Here is a 21,928-nt window from a genome sequence, read left to right as displayed (position 1 = left end):
AAAATGGCACCCTAGTCTGTGACTGGGCTCTGGTGCACTCTGATAACAGAGGTGATAAACACCCTTGTCCTGTCTGAGGTTGCTATGTTGCGTGAGAAGCGCTGTACTTGCAAGCTTTTAAGTGCAAAAGTAGCACCCTGCACGCGGGTACAAGGTAACACCACTCTCTCCTGGTTTTGTATTGGTACCCATGGTGTTCTCCCTTGGCCTCAGGCCAACGGGATGCTTTAGATCAAGACTTCTAAGCCGAAGTTCGTATTCCGTTTATTCCCGTTTGTCTCTTCCTGTAAACCACGGCCTGGAACAATTTCTGTGGGAAGAAGCACAAGACAATCTAGACGCTAGTGCGAGCAACCCCGGGCGATAACAGAGGGACGGCTTTCAGGAAAGCGCCGCGCAGGCCGGCTGCAGTCACTCATCCTGCCGCTCTGCCCGTTCTGCCCAGCACCGCCTCCCGCCTCCCCGCCGGGGGCCGCCCCCCGGCGCCGGTTCCGCCCCCGCTCCGCCCGCCGCCCCCAGCAGCCCCCGCGTTGCCCCGGCCCCGCTGCCGCTCGCAGCGCCCGAGCCGCCGGCGGAGCGAAGGTGCCGCCGTGCGCGGCCCGCCGGGCGCCGCGGCCTGCGGGCGCCGCTGGTTGGCGGCGGGGGGACACGTGAGCGGGGAGGCAGCGGCGGCGGCGGCGGCGGCGGCAGCAGCGGCGGCAGCAGCGGGAGTTTCCCCGACAGCTGGAGGTTGCGGCGGCGGCTCCTCCTCCCCGGGTCCCCACTAGAGCCCGGAGACCCCCCGCGCTCCTCCTTATTGACAAACGCACAAAGGGCCGCGCCGGGGCCGGGCCGGGACGCGTCTGGAGCCGGCATGGGAGACAAGAAGAGCCCGACCAGGTAGGGGCAGCGGCGGCGCTTTCTCGTTCCCCCGGGCCCTCCGGGAGCGCGGGGCCGGAGGCGATGGCGGCGGGGGCGCCCCAGGGGCGGCGGGGGCGTCGCGGCCGGTGCTGCCCCTGGCGCGCGTGTGTCTCCGCAGGCCGAAGCGGCAGCCGAAACCCTCCTCGGACGAGGGGTACTGGGACTGCAGCGTCTGCACCTTCCGCAACAGCGCCGAGGCCTTCAAGTGCTTGATGTGCGACGTGAGGAAGGGCACCTCCACACGGTGGGTCGCCGGCGGAGGGGGAGCGGGGGCGGCGGGGGAGCGGCTGTGCAGCCGTGACAGGAATTGGGGCCGGGGGAGCCGCGGTGCATCCCCAGGGTGTGAGGGAGGGCGGCCGTGACAGGAATCGGGGCTCGTTTATCAGGGGTGGGGGCGGGAACACACAGCCTCTCCCGGCCCGGAGCTCCGCGGTGAACCTGACCCAGCGGCGCGCCGGCGTGTGTAGGAACAGAAATAATAAATGCCGGGTAGGGCATAAGTGCCTAACCCTGGAGAGAAGATCCCCTTCTCACGGAGAAAAACTGGCCCCTAGGGTATGCCTGCTAAGACACTTACCCTTTAAATTTTTTTTTTAAATTTTAAATTATTTTTTTCTATGTATTTAACTTTGCCTCATACATAACCCATTGTTTGATTATTGGTAGTAGTGTTACTATCTTTTCAGTTCGCTTTTCATCACGGAGTATCACCGTGCAGATTTCCGAGTGTTATCGGGGATAGATTATAGCCCTTCAGTGTTTAGGGAGGAATTGTTAGCTGAATTGCGCTTTATGGAATTGCCTCCCTGTGTAACCGTGACTTCCCAGGAGGACCTTTTCTCTGTACACCAGGCTCAAAGCTTGCGGTAGATGAACTGGTTCCTGTGCCTGCCGGTGGCCTAAACACGTGTGCTCGGGGAATGGAGGCTTTTTGCAAATGAACTTGAGTGCACTTGTAGACATGCATGCTAACAGAAGAGAACGTTGCTCAAGAATCCTTTCTTACTGTTATCATAACAAGGGTTAATTCCATCGGCAGGAGAAGTTTAAGTGGCAATCAAGTTGCAATCTTATCAAAAGCCGCAAGTACATTGTAGGTATTGGTCAAAGCAGTGCTGAGTATGACTTGCAATAAATGTTGCATGTTTGAAATTGTAAGTACAAGGTTGGGTCCAATTACTTGACAAAAACGATTATTCTTTGTTTCTGGAGTTGGTTTCCCTGACTTCTGAAAAACAGAATGCTTATTGGAAGGACTTCTCATAACTTCAGTTGTGAATATTGGTTGAATGTTTTGGTTTGTTTTGTTTTGTGTTTTTTTTTTGTTTTTGTTTTTTTTTTAACAAAGGAAATCAGTAAGGTAAATGTGTCAAGAAGGAATTGCATCTGTCACATATATTATGGTTTCCAGTTATAACAATGGCATTATGTTTATATCACAGAGGTGTGTACAGATTAGTAATGTTCGGCAAAATAAGACTGCTGAATTAATGTAAAGTCTTTAAAAACATCGTGAAAAAGGCCTCTTTAGCATCCAGTCAGTTTGATTAGAAAAGTCAGTTTAAAATTGTTTTATTGCATTAGAAACTCAGCTGGATAAAAGTGTTCAAACTTAACAAACAAACAAAAAATGAGAAACAAATATTTTCAATGTCTTCTGATTTTCCTACTTTAATATTTCATCTTTTAAATAATTTTAAATTATTTAAATTTTTAAAAAATTAAATAATTTTGCAACAAAATGTCTTTTCTCTTTCTTTGCTTTCCACTTACTCCCTGACAGTGACATGCTATGCGAAGTTGATAGGTTGATTTTTGTTTCTGTACTTAAACTCTGTAACAATGTGTCCCTGGGACTCTTTTTTTTTTTTTCCCCCCCTTAAGGTTTAGATGGGTTGCATCTTCATATGATTGCAAAATCCAGGTTTTACACATGGCATGAGGTAGATAAAAGTTGAGGTTTTAGGCCAGGCAGCTTTTGTCTCCAGTTTCTGATATATGATTTGAGCTAGTAAGTAGACCTTTGTGTCCATGAAGAGAATCATTAGGGTGCCAAAGAAACACAAAGGGCCAGCTGGGTGTTTTTTTTTGGGTTTGGTTTTTTTTGGTGGTTTTTTTTTTGGTGGTGGTTGGTTTTTTTTTTACCCCCCCAAGGACCTGGAGTCTAAGTGATCAAATTATTACCTTGTTAAAGCATTAGTTGGTGTTGCCTGTAGGACAAAACGGTTTTCATGAATATGGGGCAGGATAACAATACTACCATGTTTTGATGGCACTGAGAATGCATTATTTATTTATTTTAGTCTTCCATTTTGAAGCTTGATGTAAGATTAAGTTGATGCATTAGCATGGCTGTTGCTGTGCAATGGTTCTTACTTAGAAGCTTTAGCTGTGTTTTTTTGACTGATTAGAGCTTTGTCTGTAAGACGTTCTAAAATGCTACAGTTTTTTTGAATCCAGAAGAGTCTCATTCTTTGTGTTGAAGTGTGCAATACCAGATTCCGCATGTTAAACTTTGCTAAATGTCACTATATATTTGCAGGTGGAAAAACAGGCTATTGTATTGAAGCTAAGTAGGTTTGAAGGCCACTGGAAATTAGGTACAAAAGTTGATTAAAACTATTTTTTTTTAAATATACCGATTATGTACATTTACCTTTACAGGAATATTTTCAGATATGGATGGGGTTTGTGGATGTTTTCACTGTTGAATAATTTCTTCTCTTGAAAGAGTTATCTTCTGTGCCAGAGGCTAGAAGTGGATTATGTTCTTTAGTAACTGATAGAATTGTTAAGATTAGTGCAAATAAGTTTTACAATTTATTTATTATATTTTATTTGTAGACTGAATTTTCAAAGCAGATTAGATAATGGAGTTAAATTAACTTTTTGTCTATGACATTGAATGGTTAAACTGGGCTGTCCTTGGAGGGGGATGTCTCAAGGGAAATCGTGGATGCTGCAGGAGGTGGTGTAACTGATTCCCAAAGTGGCACTCTTTGGTTTAGTACTAAAGCAGTGCCCCAACATGGTGCCAGTTAGATGTGCCACAAGTCAGATGTTAAACTAAGATCCTATCTGCCAGGTGGAGATCCCTCTACCTTTTGCTCTACAACTATTGCCAGACGTTAGTTTAGTAATGTCACTGAGGATTTAAACTCTCCATGCCCGCATGGCTTTAGTATTTACTTTCAAACCTAAATTGTTCTGTTTTGTTGCTTGGGTACTGAGAAATTACTGTGTTCTTCTTGATAGGAGGCTGCACTGAGTATAGTAATTTTCTACATGTGACCTTCAAGACACTTCGAAATCTTTCTAGATGAAAGATGTTACATAAGTGTAGGGAACATAGGACTTTAATAATTACTCCTTTCTTGAGCAAATCTCCTGCTGAAGTTCATTAGAAGCACAAGTAAGGAATACTGAATAGAACCGTAATTTACTGTGTTATAGAGGAAACTGGTAGCCACCTCTATATTTAGGTTGCCTGATAGTTTCCATTATAAAGAAACTGTATGACCTTTTTGAGAAGGTTTGTTGTTTGCAAAAGCCATTGTAGTTTGGCAAGAGGAAAAGTCCTTAGGCTAAATAAGTGGTCTGATTTTCTTGCCCCATTGAATAGTTTAGGTTTTTCTGAGACTAAATCACTTGAAAATCTTCATTCCCCCTCTGTCACTCATGTTGTACAGAAAAGTCTTTGCTAGAACACTGAAAAAGCCCAGACTGGAACTGTGTAAAAGCAACAGAGGCAATGATGGTATGCTGAAAACATGGAAGGGAATTGTATGGCTCCTGGAGAGGTTATAATAGGGTTCCTGAATTTGGTTTGACTCTCACAATTACTGCTTTGTCAAAAGAAAGCTGTCTCCATTTACAAGTTGCCGTTTCTTTCTTTCCTTCTGTTCCTCATGGCACTATCTGAATCAGGAGTGTACCAATACTGGTTGACCTTCAAGAATTGGGCTGGGTCCTTGGACAGACCTTATTGCAGCGAGTATTTGCTCCCAGTTTGTCCATCCTTCAATAGATGCTTGGATTTTTCTTTCCTTGCCAGCTAACACCATTAGTCACTGTAATTCAGATGTGTTGCAGAGCTGAAGATTTAAGAGTTTGTGTTGCTGGGAAGAAGTACACAAGAGGATTGGCATTCCCTCTAAAGGAGTGCATGTTTCCTACTCTGCTGCCTTCTAGGAGGCTGCATTACTGCCTTCTTGTCACTGCTCTGCTTCAGCCTCCTCCAAAGTGTTATCAATGCTCTTGTTATTCAGTTAGCAGTAGCATCCAGATTTAAAATTGCCTGTCACTTTGCTTTCCTTCAGGTGGTTTTTGGTCTGATCTCTAGTTGCAGAATCCTGTTCTTTTTCCCATGCTATTATAAACCACTTCTCCTCTCAGTGTGAACAATGAGCATCCAGGGCAGTGTTAGTGAGAGCTACAGGAGGAACTGCAAATACTGGCTTTTTAAACTTTGAAGTGCTTGGAATGATACTCTACTGTGTAAACAAACAAACAAACAAAAAAGGATGCAGGTTCATATGATCAATTTCCCCTTTTCAGACTTGATAACATTGTGTGATTTTTAAATTAGAAAAAAGGGCCAAATTCCAAAGGATATTTTCGCTAATAGTATTCTCTCAGCTAGTAATAGGGGAAGATTTGTTATGCAGACGTGTATTTTATGATTGTTACGGTTTTATTTTATTTTTTTGAACTACTTTCATTACTTGGTTTGAATTAAATAAAAACTTAATCTTGGCAATGAATCTGAGTCTTAGTGCATGCTGTTCAAGCTCTTTTTTTTTTTTTTTTTTGAGTGGCGGAAAGGGAGAATAAGGAGATGAGACTTCACAGATGGCTTCTGTGAAGTTTTGTGGGTTTTTCTTTTTTTCTTAACTTGTATTTAGGTTGGCTTTTAAAAGGATTCCTATTTGTTACACGTGTTGAGTGAGCTCTTATATGCACTATGATTTATAAAATAGTCCCTGAAATTTATAGCCAGAATGAGAAAGTCATGTTTAGTCAGGATGAATTTTTGTGGATTTGGGATCTATACCTCTTAATGTCCTTTACTGCTAGAGTAGAGATAATATATAATCAGCTAAATGATGACATAGCTTCTGTGTTTTATGATCTATTGATCTTCATCACTGAATCATTCCTTTTCTCACAGGCTAAGGTATGAAAAGCCAAATTGAAATCCCACCAGACACCGAAGAGTGTGAGATATAAGGAACTGGGATAGAATCTTTGTACATTTCCTTGGTATTTGGTCTGTGTTCCTTGACTGTGCCTGAGAGTTTGGCTGTCTAATGTATTTTATAATCATATCTGATGATCTACTAAGTATGAGATACAGGTCTCTACTTGGAACTGCCTTGAGTTTGTTTTGTGCTTTGAGGCTCGTAAATAAAATGTTTAATTTTTTAACTTGGATATCAAGGTCATTTTTCTTCAGAAAACATGGGCAATGTGTTTAGTCATGTACCATCTGGATGTTTATAAGCACAAATCAGTTACATTTAATCAAATCTGGTATTTGTATTTCTATTGAAATGCAGTACTGCTGAGGACAGAGGGTTGGTACTTCTCCTGTGTATCTGGTTTAACATATCTGTTTCACAACAGCTTGTTAAGGGCCCTTCTGCCTTCCAGAATGCAGCCTCTGTGTGTGCACATGCGCCTGCGTGTTGGGGAAGGTTGGGAAGGAGGAAAAGAGGAAGAGCTGCCTGTCATGTTGATTTAACAAATACGTGACTGCATCAAGCTCAACAGGCTCAAGAGCTGTTCGTTACTTGTGGTAGTTTAGAGGAGATATTTTCAGGAACAAAGTGAGTGGAAAAGTCATATAGAGCTTGGTAAAATATGGATTATATATTACAAGTTTTATGGTTTAGTGTTAATATTAAATTACAAAGAGAAGCAGGAATAAATAGTTCTTTTGCTCTGTAGATAGCCATTGAGTAATCCAGTCATTCTGGACTTCCAGTCTTATTTTTAAAAGAGATTTAAAAAGTAATCTTTGAAATTGTTTAGGAATGTATTTAGGAATTGTTTTCCCTGAAAAACAGAGTGAAACTCAAGAATTCTGCACGCATCAATTTCAGTGTTGTTCTAAAACAGTGAATGAATTTTGATTGGGTGGCTCAGTTAGATGCTGCTCATGGGTGTAGCTTGTATGGGCAATAGAGAATGCAGTGGGCAGCCGACCAAAGGAAAATCAAGTCTGTATTTTAGAAAGGAGTAGGGGGAGTGGTGTTGTTTTTTTTTTTTTTTTTTTTGAAGTTAAATCTCATGTTAAAATCTTTCTAGTTTTAAACCTGACAGGTAATTTAATTAGGTACTCTAAGAAGCTCATAAAAATTGTAATCTACTTGAACCACTACAGTCTGGTATCCTTTTGTATCTTCTTGTTACTTAAGTAAGGCTTTTTTTCATGTAGTCGTGGGGCCTGCTGTGCTTTGTACTATCTTTTTTATAATTCATAATTTTCATTCTGAGTCACCTTCATGCAGGATTGTCTTGTCAGATAGTTCTCATCACCTCTTAGCTTGATTCTTGTTCTATTTCTTGTACGTTTCTTCAAAGTGTAATTAAAAATATTAAATATTATGCCTGTAGAACCTCACTATAAATGCTACCCCATAGATACATGTAAATATATCTACAGCTGGTTGTTGGGAACTATTAAACAAGCTAACCCAAATTTTGAACCTCATTCTGCACAACTTTGTCCTCATCATAGTTTAGCTTAAGTGGGAGAATTTATTTTTGACTGTGTTGCAAGTCAAGACTGGCGACGTGTATTTCTTTTCTCCTAGTCAGCAGGGCTGCTAGTCCATTAAAAAAGAAATTAGGCTATCAAGCCAATTGGCTTTATCCTTTAATGTTCCCAATTATTAAAGAATTTTATTCTAATATTTTTCTGAAATTGGAGTTAGATTGAGGTTTTTATTTGCACATCTTGTGATTTCCCCCCCCCCTTTTTTTTTCTTCTGCAGTACTTGGTGACTTCTTTTACCTTTCCTGCCGTTCTCTAAACATTTTTTTTTTCTGAGGGTGAATTTCATTAGAGGCTGTTGACTGCCATAAATAGTGTTCAGTGGTCTGTTTCTTATTCTATCTTGAACTCATACTCCCTTGTTTAATTTGGTTATATGGAATTAAACTTTTGTGTGGGTACTGAAGCAAAGAAGACTTTATGCCATCTGGTATTTGCTGTCTTTCCATGATTAAGTACTTTCCTTTGGGGCATAAGTAGTGTGTGTTTTGATATATGTAGCTTTGCTTGCTGGGGTGTTTTTTGGGGTTTTTTTTTTTTTGGTTTTTTTTTTTTTTTTTTTGGTGTTTTGTTTTGGTTTTTTGTTGGAAACGTCATCTTTGTTTTTTAGTGCCACCAGTGGTATTCTTATTCTGTGCATCTTTTCTAGGGAAAATTGCCTGTCCTAGACTAAAGGATTTGAGTAAACACCTAAAATAAGATGAAGTATGTTAAAAGAGAAGATTAGGTGGTAAAAAGAAAGCTCTTGTATCACTTACAAAGTGATGAGAATTTGCATTTTCTGCCCCTAACTTTTTATCCAATTTTCCTTGATTGCTGTGACAGCCCACTATGCCTGTTCCTGTTTAAAACTTGATAGAAATATCTGTACTTTTCATCTTGAAAGTCAGGTTAGGACAGTATGCTTTGCAGAACATTTCCTCAGAGTATCAAATGATGTCTTCTTGGCTCATACAGTCAGCTACAAGATACTTTTAAAGTAGGCTAGTTAGAACAAAATACTAAGTGTTCATTTTTTATACTTTCAAGCAGTGGCTTATCCTGGTTTAAGTAGGACAGAGATCCTGAGGATTGTCTGCTCTCTGAAGTGCATTCCACTGGTATGTGGTACGCTGATGTGGAGCAGGCTTGAACTTGGAGAGCTCAGCTGCAGAATGTTGTTAGGAGGCTTTTGGCTGGCAAACTTTCCATTAAAAGTGAGATCGAAGACTGGAAGAAACGACCTTGACGTCTGCTGCAAGTTTTTTCTTGTTTTCTTAGGAATTGAGGGGTGGGGAGGAAACAAGCAATTGAAAGTTTTCCTCTTCTAACTTACTGAAGATTTGGAACCTATCTCTAAACTTTTCCAAAATGCTTGAATATGCTCTCTCTGTACCAGAAGCTCATATGACCATGCCTAGTAGAAAAAAATGTGTGAATGAGTAAGGGCTTGAAAATTCACTATGGAAATAGAGTTCCCAACTCTAAAAGCTGAAAGTTGGTTCGGCACATGCTGTGAAAGGAAAGTTATTTGTTTTGGCTATCACTGAAATCTCTTATTAGGGTCATGCACTAGAAATTCTGTAATTGAATAAGGAGGATAAAAGAGAATGTGAGGATTCTGTGGCATCTTTGTAGATTAATGAAGATCTTAATGAAGATTAATGGAGACTTGATTTTTTTAGGGGAAGTGTGTAGTCTTTTCCCCTACTTACGGTGGACATCTTTGTGGGGCTAGCTCTGAATGGAAGAAGTTTCTAGATTGCTGCCAGCTTTTGGGAAGATGACACCTGCAGTGCAGAGCAAATAAGATAGGTCAGAAACAAGCTCCTTCCAGTTTGATCACAAAACTAGCTGTACCAAGTATTGTCTGTGTTCAGTGCAGCAGTGACTGTGCTGCTGCATCAGTGTGACCCTCGTATTTTGCATGTTTTTTTGCATAGGTGCTAGAGGGTCTCACAGTTTCTGCAGGAAAGGGACAGAAGAGTAGTGTGAAGGATCCAGTCCTCTGTGGGATTGGCATTTGGAAGAGGTCACTTCCCCATGAATCCCAAGGATCTAGGGGTCTAGGAGACGGTAACCACTCCTTTTTCTGTAGACTCACAAATACTGCTTCCTCAGAGGATGTTGTTAGATGAAATGGAGCTACCTGACCCCTGCTCATATGTAGCTCATCATCATGAGCTTTCTCAAGCCGGGGTATTTTCAATATAACTGTCATACTGAGTGTTGGTGCACCACAGCCAGTGGCATATGGGGAAGAATTCTAAGAACAATATGCAAGAGGTTGCAGCCTTTTAACTGCTTGTTGGAGAAGTAATGTTTTATGGCTGCTTTGAAAACTAGACATGAAGATGAACTTCGTCTTTCTAAAGGTCCTGAAACAGATACTTCTTAGAGCAGGCTGTTATGCACTGTACCAGTTGTCTTCAGGAGACCTGCTGGCCTCATCTGTTAAATGTCATCTGGAAAACAGGGCATTCCCTTTAAAAGAATGATTAGATAGGGACACTGCCTCAAGGGGTAGTTTTCTGCACATTGTTACAGTGACTGATAAAACCATATGGGTCATGTGAGTGTATTCTAATTGAATCAGCTTTTACTGAAAGACAAAATTGCTAGAAATGCACTGAATGAATGAATTCCAAATAAATGATTCATACTGTAAAACAGCTAGGAATATGAAAGCACAAATCAGAGCTGTCTGAAAGTTAGAATTCAAATATACATAGGATGCGTAGAAATTACATTGCTACTCTGCTATATGGAGATGGATCTATATCATGTTTTCTCATACAGGCCACTAGCTCCATTGTTTGCACTGTCATAATTATTCAGTTGCACTATTTGCAGCGGCAGTGAAATGGACTGTTAACACCCTAGGATGTGACAGAAGTAACGGTAATGAGAAAAATAATTTTGGATAGCGAAGTGTTGAAGATGCATTTAATCATGAACTGCTTCAATGTAGCAATAAAGACTAGTTTCTCACAAGATGGCTTTGTGTGGTGATTAGTGAGGGCATATTCATGTGACACAGCAAGCTAAACGTCGTTTAATCTGATAGTTTTTATTCTATGAATAGCTTAATAGAGTACTGATGACTGAGAGAGAGTGAGCTGATCTGTGTCAAAACCCAAAGACTGCTTCTCCTGGTAGTGGTTTAATTTAATTGAGAGCCACTTGTACTTGCATTATGAGAACTGGCAGTAGGAAATATTTTTTACTTTTCATAGGACTTAAACTGTTAAAAATCAGGAGTGGCATCATTATGTGAGCTGCTTGCTTCTGTGTGGAACAGTTTTCAAGATCTAACTGGCCACAGCATTTGCAATGCTACTTAGTATACACAGTCTCCCTGATGATTTCCTGTTTGCTTTAAATAATATCACTGATGTACTTAATAGTCGCTGATGTTTTTTTTTTTTTTTTAATTAGGAAGTAAGTTGTGGCTTACTGGAACTTGGTCTCAAAAACCAGCAGTAGTAATGGAATGAAGGCTTGTGCTGGGTTTATAGTGAAGTTGGAAAGCAACTTCCTTTGTTATGGAATACTGTTTGGCAGAACCTAAAAGCTCTTGTACAAGGTGGTGCAGCAAGAGATTGTGGAGTAGATATGATCATCAATAAAAAGTTAAATGTAATTTTAAAAAGCAGATTTTGCTAATGTATCAAATCTAGAAGAAAATACTAAGTTAGTTGAAAAATTGCCCTAAAGTGGAAAATAAAGTCTGAAAGCATTGTAGCTACTAGTCTGCAAATATGTGGAAGGATCCATTAAAAGCTGTTGTGCTTTTCATTTTGCTGTGTACAAATGCTTAACCATTCTCTAATTATTTGGGAATTAGTGTTTTACATTTGACAAAAATAGTCCCTCTATTATTAAAGTTTAAAAAAATATTCCATGCTTTTAAGTGTTTACTGTCAAACTAACACTTGAAAATTTCATTGTCTTGAAGCCCAAAGAAAGATCAGTTAAGAAGGTAGGGAATTTTTTTCTTGGTTTCTGTGCAGCCAGATTGCATATACTTGCACCTTAATGGTACAGATTTAAGCATAAACTGGAATGAATGTCCTAAAATGTAACAGTTAAACTTTCGCCTTCTTACTCAGAGGTTTAATAAGACTCTGCCACTCTCTATGTGTCAAATTGGTTGTTGATTTCTAGTATTATTACATTAGGACAGCTACTGCAGTGCCTGCAGCACACATGTATGGGTGTCTTGGTTGTAGTTATTTCTTTCTGTATTATAAAGAGTTCAGGTAACAATTTCTGGACTTCTAGGAAATTCTTTTGCATTGTAAGCATTGGTAAGATTATGATGCGAAATTTAATTTCATCCTGTTTATTTTATTTAATGCTGTTAATACCATTTCAATGTCTATACAAGTGTAGGCCTCAGCCTTCCAACATTTTTTGTGAATTCCTAGTCTTGAAAAGAAGAGCAGTCTCTTTGAAGTTAAGCTCTTCACGGCAGAGGTTAGCTCAAAGCAAGGAAGAGTCAGGTAGCTGTGTATGTGCTTAATTTTTAAGGTGAATGTTCAGGTGAAGTTGCTTACCTTTTTTTGTTCTTAAAACCAGTTAAATTGGGAGGGAAAATAGACTCTGGAAGGGGCTTAGATACAAAAATCACTAGTGTCAGTGTTAGCTGTTTTGCAGAAGGACCTCTGAAAAAGAATGGAAACATACCTGAGGAATTGGGAACTTGCTTGATATAGTAACTTGTTATCAGTATATGGGGGTAGGAGAAGGGAGGTAACCCTCAAAAAAAACCTGGCTAATGCGTGGGAGGAAAGTTTATTGACTTCTTAGTAAGGTTTACTTTCAGGTAATGTTACTTGTTGCAAAAACTGAATTTGAGATCTCTTTCTTTCATTCTGGAGCCGTTTAGACATTCTGCCATCTAAATCTACATCATCGATCCATCATTTAAAGTTGCATTCCAAAGCTGCTGGTTGCAGCCTGTTCTGTGATCTGCTGAATGAAAAGCTGTCTAAGCTCTATTACCAAGTTAGAGTTAGATCTTTGCATAAATAATGTCTTTTTGAAAATGCACAGGAAGCTTCCTTCTCATACTCTAATATTGCTGCAATACTCAACTCTAGATGTGCCCTGTAAAAGTTACTGAAGTAAATGCTGTAAGAATTGCTCAAAACATTCATATCTATGTGAAGGTGTTCTAATATGTGTTACAGGAGTATTCATTCCTTAGAAAATCTTCTACTTAAAACCACTTCTTCACATCCCTCAATTTGTTTAAAAAGCTTCTTGCTGTAAAATCATGCCTCTTTCTATTTGTCTCTCTGTATATATCTGCTTGCTTTCAAGATTAAGAACAACCTTTTATTTTTAAATTAATTGTGTTAAGAGATATTTGAGAATGTGGATGTTAGAGTAATGAGGACATGTGGTGGAGGAGATAGTAGAGACTAGCTAGAATATGATGATGAAGTAGAAAGTATGTGAAGATAAGCTTTTCCTGAGAATCTAGTAATGACTGGAAAAATGGAGATCAGAGTATTACTGTGGATATCAGATTTCTATTAGCTTCTTGAGACATTAATATTTAGGATAGATGTGAGTGGAAAATGATCTTCAAATAAATTATAAGATATTTAAAGCCTGTACATTTGTATTGCAAGATGACCCAGTGTAGTAATGAAAGAACAGAGAAGAATTTGGATGATTCAACTTTGTTCTCAACAAGATTTTAATGCCCTTCACTGTATTCTCCTTAGACTTTAAAAAGACCAACATCAGCAAATCAGGATTTTTATCAGGGTTTGGAATGTTTACAAGGCATTTCTGAAATCATTGCTAGATGAGGGAGTAGCAAAAGCTGGTGGAGGAGGAATACTGGTGCACGAATGATGCTGGAATTCCATTTGAAAAAATATTAGCTGAGTCAGCTCAGTTAGAAACACAGGAGCAGATGGAAAGGAGATAGGCAGGTCTGCAGGGCATGAATACAGGGAAGGATGGATACAATCAGTTTCTTCTATTTACAGAAGGTTGCTTTTTAAGCAATTGTCCTTCATAAGTAGAAAATGAAGAAGAAGGTGGGATTCAGGAAAACTTGATTGGTTAGTTGGAGGAGCTGACCGATTTTCTCTAAAGCCCAGTGAGTAGTTCTAGGTATTTTTTCCTACAACCTCATTGACCTTGTTCTTTTATGCTTTGCACAAAGATAGTTAATTGGGAATGCCTGACTTTGGTTTTAGAGTTTCTGCTACTGTTCTAGGTTTAATCCATAATGCATCACCATACCCTATGTTTACAGTGCAGCTTTTGGAATGATCTCCAAGACTTTCCCAAGGAGACGCTTTAAAAAAAGTCATTTGTGGAAACTGTAAAGGCAAAAGCATTTCTTTTTTTGTACTGATTCTATTCTATAGCAGTCAGCTTCATGAGTTTGACCGTAGATGACATATATAGATTATTTACTACTTGTGAGATCTTTTGACTATAGCAGTTTTGCTGCTTCCTGTAAACCCCTGGAGAGTAAAATTCAGGGTGTTAATTGACTAGACTTTTGGAGACCCAATTCTAGGTTTCCGAAGAATGAGTCCTGTCATACTGTGCTGGCGGGACAGAAAGCTGATGTTCAGAAACACGCTGAACTCATTGCCTAGGCCCTGTGCAGTGAGGGCCTAAAAGCAGCAAGAAGTTGAGTGGAAGATGTAGGAACTTGGATTAGCTTGGAAGCATTTATTCTGTCCTCCTGAATCACCTGAGAGGGAAGAATACTTTTTAAATATAAAGACTTTTCTTTTTTGAGGAAATTCTGTGACCAAGGGTAAGATGAAATCAGTCAGGTTTCTGTTCCAGATATTTCTTACTTCTCTTTCTCGAGGAATAAATCTGCTGTCTTGAACAAAAAGTCAGTATCCCTGAAGGGAAGAGAAGTGTAGATAAATGGTACTGCTTAAGGATTACAGCTGCCTTTGAATAAAACCTCCTTAAGTCCCTGAAGCCAGATTTGGTTTGGTGGTTGTTTTTTTTTTTTGTTTCCTAAGAAGTGAAGAAAAGGATGAAATTCATTTGCAAAGTTGAAATTTTGAAATGTATGTGATACCATGTAGAGATTTTACTTTTAAAAAGGTGAAAAATGTTGAAGAAGTATCACAGGCCTTGTTTTTCATGGGAACATGTTTTTTTTTTTTCTGGGGAGGAAAACATGGTAGGAGATAAGATACTGCTGATCAGTCTTGAACTGTTCTGATGAATAAACAATTCAGGCATGTAATAGTTGCCTCTTCTGTTTGATAGTATCATCATGATCATAGAGGTCTTTTCCAACCTAAATGATTCTTTGATTCCATGATATTACCTCTCTCATTGAATCCTGCTGTCATTCAAAAGGTAACTGATGAGTATTTGGAAGAGAAACTTGAGTCCATGAACCCAGAATAAATCAATACCATCTTGGGCAGCTAGGACATCCTTCTGTGGGAACAGTGTTTGACAGCCAATTTCTTCCTGATTTTAAGATGGGACAAGATGAGTTTAATCGGAAACCAGGAAGTAAGAGGATTTTGTAATTAAAATTGTATCAGCTTTTTGATAGCTAAGTAAAACTGGAGTAGATAATTCTCTAATGGTTGGAGTAGAAGTTCGGCAAGTAAGTTGACCAGAGCCCAACAGCAGACTTAAGTACCAGGCCTAATGTGCTGTTTTAAAAGTTTTTAGGTAAGTTGCGTGTGTCCCTAGCTTTAGAAAACAGATAATTTGCCCCTTGAGACAGGATAAGCCCCTGTCAAGAGCTATTGGCCTGAATTGTTGCCAGAAGGTGGGTGAACTTGAGAAGAGAAAAGGGAAGGATCGCATTGAAATGGAAGCTCTGCTTGACTGATATTCTGGATCCAGGTTTTCTGTTAAAGAACTTCTTTCAGCTTGATTGAATGCTGAGGTGACAGTATTTCCTTAATCTAGACCCATTGTGTTTCAACTGGGAAATTGTAATTTTAATAGTTCTGCAGTAACGAAATACACAAAACAGGACATAGAGCTTCAGGAAAGAGAGTGCCTTTGAGTAAGTTGCCCATTCTTCAGGATGTCTGAAGCCTCTAAACTGCACATTACAGATGAAATACACTTCCATCAACAGGTTGGAAAAAGCACTGGGATTTAATTATAGCATCTAGATTTCTGTGTAGAAAAGTATAGGTTATGTTCTGAGATCTATGGATAATGGGAAGATATGGGTACAGGTTCTGTGTGGACCGCTTCAAGTCCAGGATGTCCCCCACTAAACCAAAGCTAATTTGTTGGCTGCACTGTTGGATTGTTGATGTGTCTGCACTGTGCTTTCAGCAGTCTCACTGTGTGCTACTTGGCAGTCTCACTTGGCTGGCTCTGGCCATTCAGGATATGTGGCACCAAATGGACAAATCTACTCCCAGCTTTATGTGCAGGGGTACCTCATGCTAACTAACACAGGACTCTCTTGAGATGTAGGTAGATTTGGGGTTGGTTCATGGAAAGACTTTCACAGTTGGCACCGTCAAGTTCCTTGTTTCCAGACTGTAGCAGATGAACCCTAAAGCTGATTGACAGATAAGCTGTTCAAGTCTGTCAGAATTGGAGCTTATACTCTGAGTAGTGCAGAAGACATTAGATGTTTTATGGCCTTGTGATGGCTGCAGAAGCAGCACTGTGCAAATGTGTAAATTGTGCTCTATATAAATTAAATTCAGCTAAACACTAGGATGCTGCAGCGTTAAGCCAGTTTGGTTGTCTGTATGTTTGATGCACAATTCAGGCAGCTGAGAGTTTACTGTACTTCTGGTGTATGTGTTGGTCAGCAGTATTGTATAGATATTTTTTGTTCATTTTGGTTCTCAAGATGGATCTGCTTTGCTGTAATGAGACCAAGTTATTCATCATATCAAATTAGTCAAAATTCTATTAACATAGGTTATTGGTGAATACTAGGTGAGGGAAATCAAGGTAGCATATACTGCTGTGAGATGTCCAAAGTTATTTATGTGCAGGAAGGTATTGTGGTGAGCTCTGGGTCATGGAAATGACTCAGGGCAACAGTTCCAGATATCATGTGGTCGTCTTGAATATTTTTCATCTCTAGGCACAGAAATTGCTGTGCTATAAAGATTTAAGAATGTCAACAATGAAAGCCAGTCCATCCTTCACGGTATTAAATATTTTCTTCCTTTGAGAGTGTCAGTACTGAATGAGTTTCTGCACACAAATGCTGAAGCAAAGGCAAGTTTCTGCAGCCTCTATAAACATGCTTTCTAAATCAGCAGCTAGATCAAACCTGGTAAGATAAAATGTAGTCACATCCTGAAACAAGAAGACTAGAGTTAAAATGATGACTTCTTTGTTTTTGAGCATTTATGGGGATTTTAGGGAAGACAAAAACTTTATCCTTGTATGTTTGTCTTAATGACTATTGTTGGCTGTTTAAAGACCAAAAGTGCTAGTTTTCCTAATTTTTTCAAGGAGACCATGAGGTGCCTATCAAGATAGACCTTGAAAACAACATTTGAATTAGATAATTAATAAAACTGCAATGAATGAGATTGGAATGGAAGTGTAGGTAGAAGTACAGCTGATGTCAACATAGAAGAAAGATAACACTGAAAAGGAGAACTAGGTAGTAGAGAAGGGGAGGTGCAATATTCAGAGATGTGATGTTTAGAGATCTCTTGGAAGCTCAGTAAATCAGTTTTTTGATATGGCTACAGTGCTTGAACCATGAAGTTCACCTCTGGAAAGAATTGCTGGCTCTTATCTTCTGTAACAGTGTATGCCTTTCTTAGTGTTCTCCTTCAACTGACTAAAGTGAAATTACTAGGTAAAAATACAAAGCTTTTAGGGGCTGGCTAAATAATAGGTATTGTTTTTATGAACATTTCTGCTTGTATTTCTGGATTGTTCAATTGTGGTGGTCTAATCGCGGTCCAGCGGTAGAGGGAAAAATGCTTGTAACATTAATGCAGAAGAGTATAGAGCTTCTTCCTAAATAACAGTTAGCTCAGGTGCTCTGGAATATTCTTTAAGAGCAAATTACCATAAATATAAACAAAAGGCCGTGTTAATATTGTATCTCCTTAATCTGTAGCAGCATATTAGAAGGAGTCTTTAACTGGTTTGAAAATGAGTGATTTAAAATGTTGTATTTTGGCAAGTCATCAAAATCAATTTCCTGTTACAGGGATAGTTTCTCTTATCTTCTCTGAAATAGCCTTTTCTCTGTGAATTTATTCATGCTTGAATGACATAATTCAGCTACCACTAAGCAGGAACAATTCTATCAGGTTCAAGCTTCATGAGTGTGGTAGAGTTATCTCCTGGCACCTGCATGGCTTGTGAAGTGCTTGGTTGCAGTTCATTAGCCCCTTTTGAGTACCTGGAGTAAAAAAAATTGAGCACTTGAAAGGCATTCCTAGTGTTGGGAGATGAATTACTTTTTTTCTCAATGTTTTTAATATAGGAACCTTGAATGCCTCATTTAATAAATCGGGATGTGAGAAAGCAGATAATAAAATTTAGAACAGAGATTTAACTGATAGCTATAGAAAAAATTGACAACAAAAAAAGTGGCTATTTCATGGAAGGAATGTCTTGTCACAGCAAAGCCACATAGAACCCCTTGATTAATTTTTAGTGTATCTTCCAAAACATGATTTCTCTGTGGTTTTTTTTTTTTTTTTTGGTCTTTACTGACTTCTGTTCCTTGTTGCAAGGATTTTTTTTTCCCAGTCTCATTTGTTTTATGGTATTAGGAAAAAAATTCTAAGCCTAGGACTTAAAACTAAGCCTAATTTTCCCGCTGTACTCTAATAGAGATTATCTAGTTTGCCCTCTGGAACTGAAACTGTTTTAAATTGAGAACTTACTTGGCTAAGATTTGGTTTTTTCCCTCTCTGACCCTTTTTAACAAGTTTCCATAATCACGGTGTTGTCCACACTCCTGGAAAACAATTCTTTGTGTCAAGTTCACTAGTGTCTTAGTTCATAAGTAACATGAAGGTCATAAGTATTTCAGGTCACTCTGTGGTAATGATGGGATTGTCACTTGACTGTCACGGCAAACTGTATCCCTATCTCCTGGAGCAATCTTCAATTCAAGACAGATCATCAGTTTTCTTTATATATCACAGCTGTTTTCCACCTGAAATTATAAGCTTGTAAATCAGTTACACCTAGGTGGTTCTTGCTCTGTTTTGAACTACCGTGACAAAAGGTTGAAAAAATTCTGAGACAAGTTTTCTTAAAAATGTCTTATGTACTCTGTTAACCTGCGCATTTGTAGTCCATTGAGTCCCGTCTGAGTTGTTCACTGTGGGCTCAATACAGTGTGTGCTTTGCAAGGTCCCCCTGCTAAAAGCTGGGTAGTTTTCACTGAAGTGATTTGTTCCTGTTCTTCGTCCCTCCATGAGTCAGCATAGGCTCAGTTCATGATTGGGTAAGGGGTAGTATAGTTTTTATCCCAAACTTCTATTGTGTTGACAATTTATTAATAACCTTAATTTATTTTGATTCATTAAGAACTTACTGTGAAGACTCATGAAATCTCAGCTGTTTTATATTAACTCTTTCCCACACTTTATGAATTCTTATAATTTGGCTTTCGCTCTGTAACTTGAACTATTGCAATCATTACTGAAAATATAACTTGTTAATGGGAGCTGCCTTGATTTCCTGCATTTGTTATTTTTCTCATCTCTTCACCCAAGCAAGAAGTGCCAGTAGTGTGATCCTGTGGGTTGGGATAAATGTGTGTGTGAGCTGATAGCTTCTGTTGCTTTAATAGCAGTTTTGTATTTTCAGAGTATCACAGTGCATATAATTTGTGCCTTTTCTATTTAAGAAAATCTAACATCACAATCCAACAAACAAAACCGAAGAGCTTGGCAGGCTAAGCATTCTTTTGGAGAGGAAATTCACATCTTCAGAGTCTTAATAACAGAAACTTCTTTATATACCATGACTTGAAATTTTTTAATTCCAAAACTGCAGAACAAGTAAATACAGTTGCAATGGAATGAGTAAAATGTTTCATTTCAAACTAGGATCATTGTATTACGGTACAAAACTGAATAAAAAAATTAATCCACCTCAAAATAATATTTTGGAAAATGTAAAATTAATGAACGGTTGAAATTCTTTTCCCTGCTGTTGCTCTTCTCACACTGGTTTTTGGTTTGGATCAAAACTTGGAAGTGAAACCTGTACTGTGTATACTGATGGAATGTGGTCTTATGTTTCTGTTGCCAGCTTCCAAAGTATATGTGTTCCAACAGCTATATCCTACTAATATTAATTAGCAGTGTATTTTTTCCAGCAAAAAACATGATAAAAATGGTACACAACAGGATTTTTATTGCCTCCAATAAATCTGTTTGAGCTGAAAACACTTACGTTTTATTCTATAACGCCAGCAATGGCTTTAGCTCTGATACCTCAAAGGCCAGCTTTTTCCTTTTTGTGATACGGATTGTCTACTTCTGTATTGGAGTAGACTCAAACCCGACCATTTCAGCATTTGAAGGGGCTGGGAGTGGGTGGTAAAGCAATTTCTGGAAGAATTGTCTTTCGGAGCTCACTCTGAGCTCTCTATCTGGATATGACAGCTGTGAGAGGAGAGCACACTGCAAACATGTTCTCTAAATCCTGTAAAATAAATAAAAAAAAGGGAATCTCATTTGTTGATAATGCATGTAAGTGAAACAAAAGGCTATAATGGGTTTAAATTTTATATGCTATCTTAATGAAGTATTAGCAGCAAGATGTTTTAAACGATGATGTTTAACAGTGATGGTTAATATTAATGACTGATGTGTAAACAGTTTGAGACTTGCAAAATCTAAGCATTATGCATGTCTATATATATATGTGCACACAGGAAACCTCGACCTGTCTCTCAGCTGGTTGCACAACAGGTTCCTCAGCAATTTGTGCCCCCTACACAATCAAAGAAAGAGAAAAAAGACAAAGTAGAAAAGGAAAAAAGTGAAAAAGAAACAACAAGCAAAAAGAACAGTCATAAGAAAACCAGGTAAAAAATTTAGAAACTTTTGCAGTATTGGTAAAATGTAATTTACAAACAAAAATAAGAATGTTCTTTGATTTTACTGAGTGTTGTGGCAAACAGGTTGTATATTTGTGTGAAGTTTATATTGGTTTAGGCTATCTGTAAAATACAAAGAAGACCTGCAGTGTGTAGTTGTGACCAGAAGATGGAGATCAGCTGAACAGAGAAAGAAGGAAAGACTTTCTCAGGGTTATTTAGGATATTGTTTTAAGGGTTCATAGAAGTATTTTTTAATACCACACAAAACTGTTGATAGGCAAATTGATGATATTAATCTCTGGAAAAAAGAGGGGATGGGAGTGATTAATTTTCATGCAAAATAGTAGCGGGATGAGAGAGAACCAGTACCAGACTGCAGATGAATAGGGAAAATAACTTGGTTATAGATAGCCTTGTGGAACCCTTCAGCTTTGAAGGGCTGAACTAGGGCATAAATTAATGTGACAGGATAAGGTATGTGTATTACCTAGTGATATAAGTTTCTATGCCACATATGGGATGCTGAAGGACTCTTAGAACTGAAAACATGAATTATTGCAGTTCCGACAAGCAGTTGTAAAAGCCTTGATCTTACTGTGAGGAAGGAGGGTGCAAACAGAAGCAGCAGGTTTAACCCCTAATTCATCATAATCTAAGCATAAAGCTATTGTGGCAAGAATGTTGTGTCAAAAAAGCTGAGGAGTGTATAAGACATGTAGTCTAAGCAAATATGGAAGGAACTATTGATTTTTTCTTTTTTGGAAGCACTCCAAAATAGAACAGCCAAGAAATATCCTCTGGGATTAGTGATGTAGAGAAGTAGCAGATGCTTCTGTTGTGTCTGAAATAGGATCATTAGGATCAGAACAAGGGAGGACAGAGAGTCAGTAGAGAGCTGACTTAGGAAAGTCATAGTTAGGATTAAGAACACTGAAGTGTTATTTTCTTTCCTTTTTTCTCTTTTAAATACTCAAATTTGCAAGCTTACCTCATGCAGCTGAAGTACTTCAGTTACAAAGCATTTGATGTTAACATGGTGAGCTTTAGTTAAGCCAATTAAAAACTATAAATTGAAATATTAATGGGTAAATTGCAGTAATACAGTATGAATGCAAAAAGTGAGATAGGGGAAGAGTAAAGAAATTTGAAAAAAAACTAAAATAAAATCTTGGCCTGAAATACCAGTATTACCTTGCATTAAGAATTGCTATTTTTTTTTAATGCTTCAAATA

General features: G+C 38.8%; 1 protein-coding gene across 1 annotated transcript in view; it reads left to right on the top strand.

Moving 5' to 3' along the window:
- The first annotated feature begins 603 nt into the window (after positions 1-603).
- YAF2 (YY1 associated factor 2) overlaps positions 604-21,928 on the top strand; it is a 31,426-nt gene continuing 10,101 nt past the window's right edge. Inside the window, exons 1-3 of the mRNA XM_066183100.1 lie at positions 604-879; positions 1,019-1,144; positions 20,529-20,681. Coding sequence (XP_066039197.1) covers positions 854-879; positions 1,019-1,144; positions 20,529-20,681 — 305 coding nt within the window. The 5' untranslated portion in view covers positions 604-853. The remainder of the gene's footprint in view (positions 880-1,018; positions 1,145-20,528; positions 20,682-21,928) is intronic.

The sequence above is a fragment of the Chamaea fasciata genome, unplaced genomic scaffold, assembly GCF_029207755.1.
Source record: "Chamaea fasciata isolate MVZ Bird 193981 ecotype frontalis unplaced genomic scaffold, bChaFas1.0.hap1 SCAF_5, whole genome shotgun sequence".
Classification (NCBI taxonomy): Eukaryota; Metazoa; Chordata; class Aves; order Passeriformes; family Sylviidae; genus Chamaea; species Chamaea fasciata.
The sequence above is the reverse complement of the archived record's forward strand: the minus strand, read 5'-3'. Positions and strand labels throughout refer to the sequence as shown.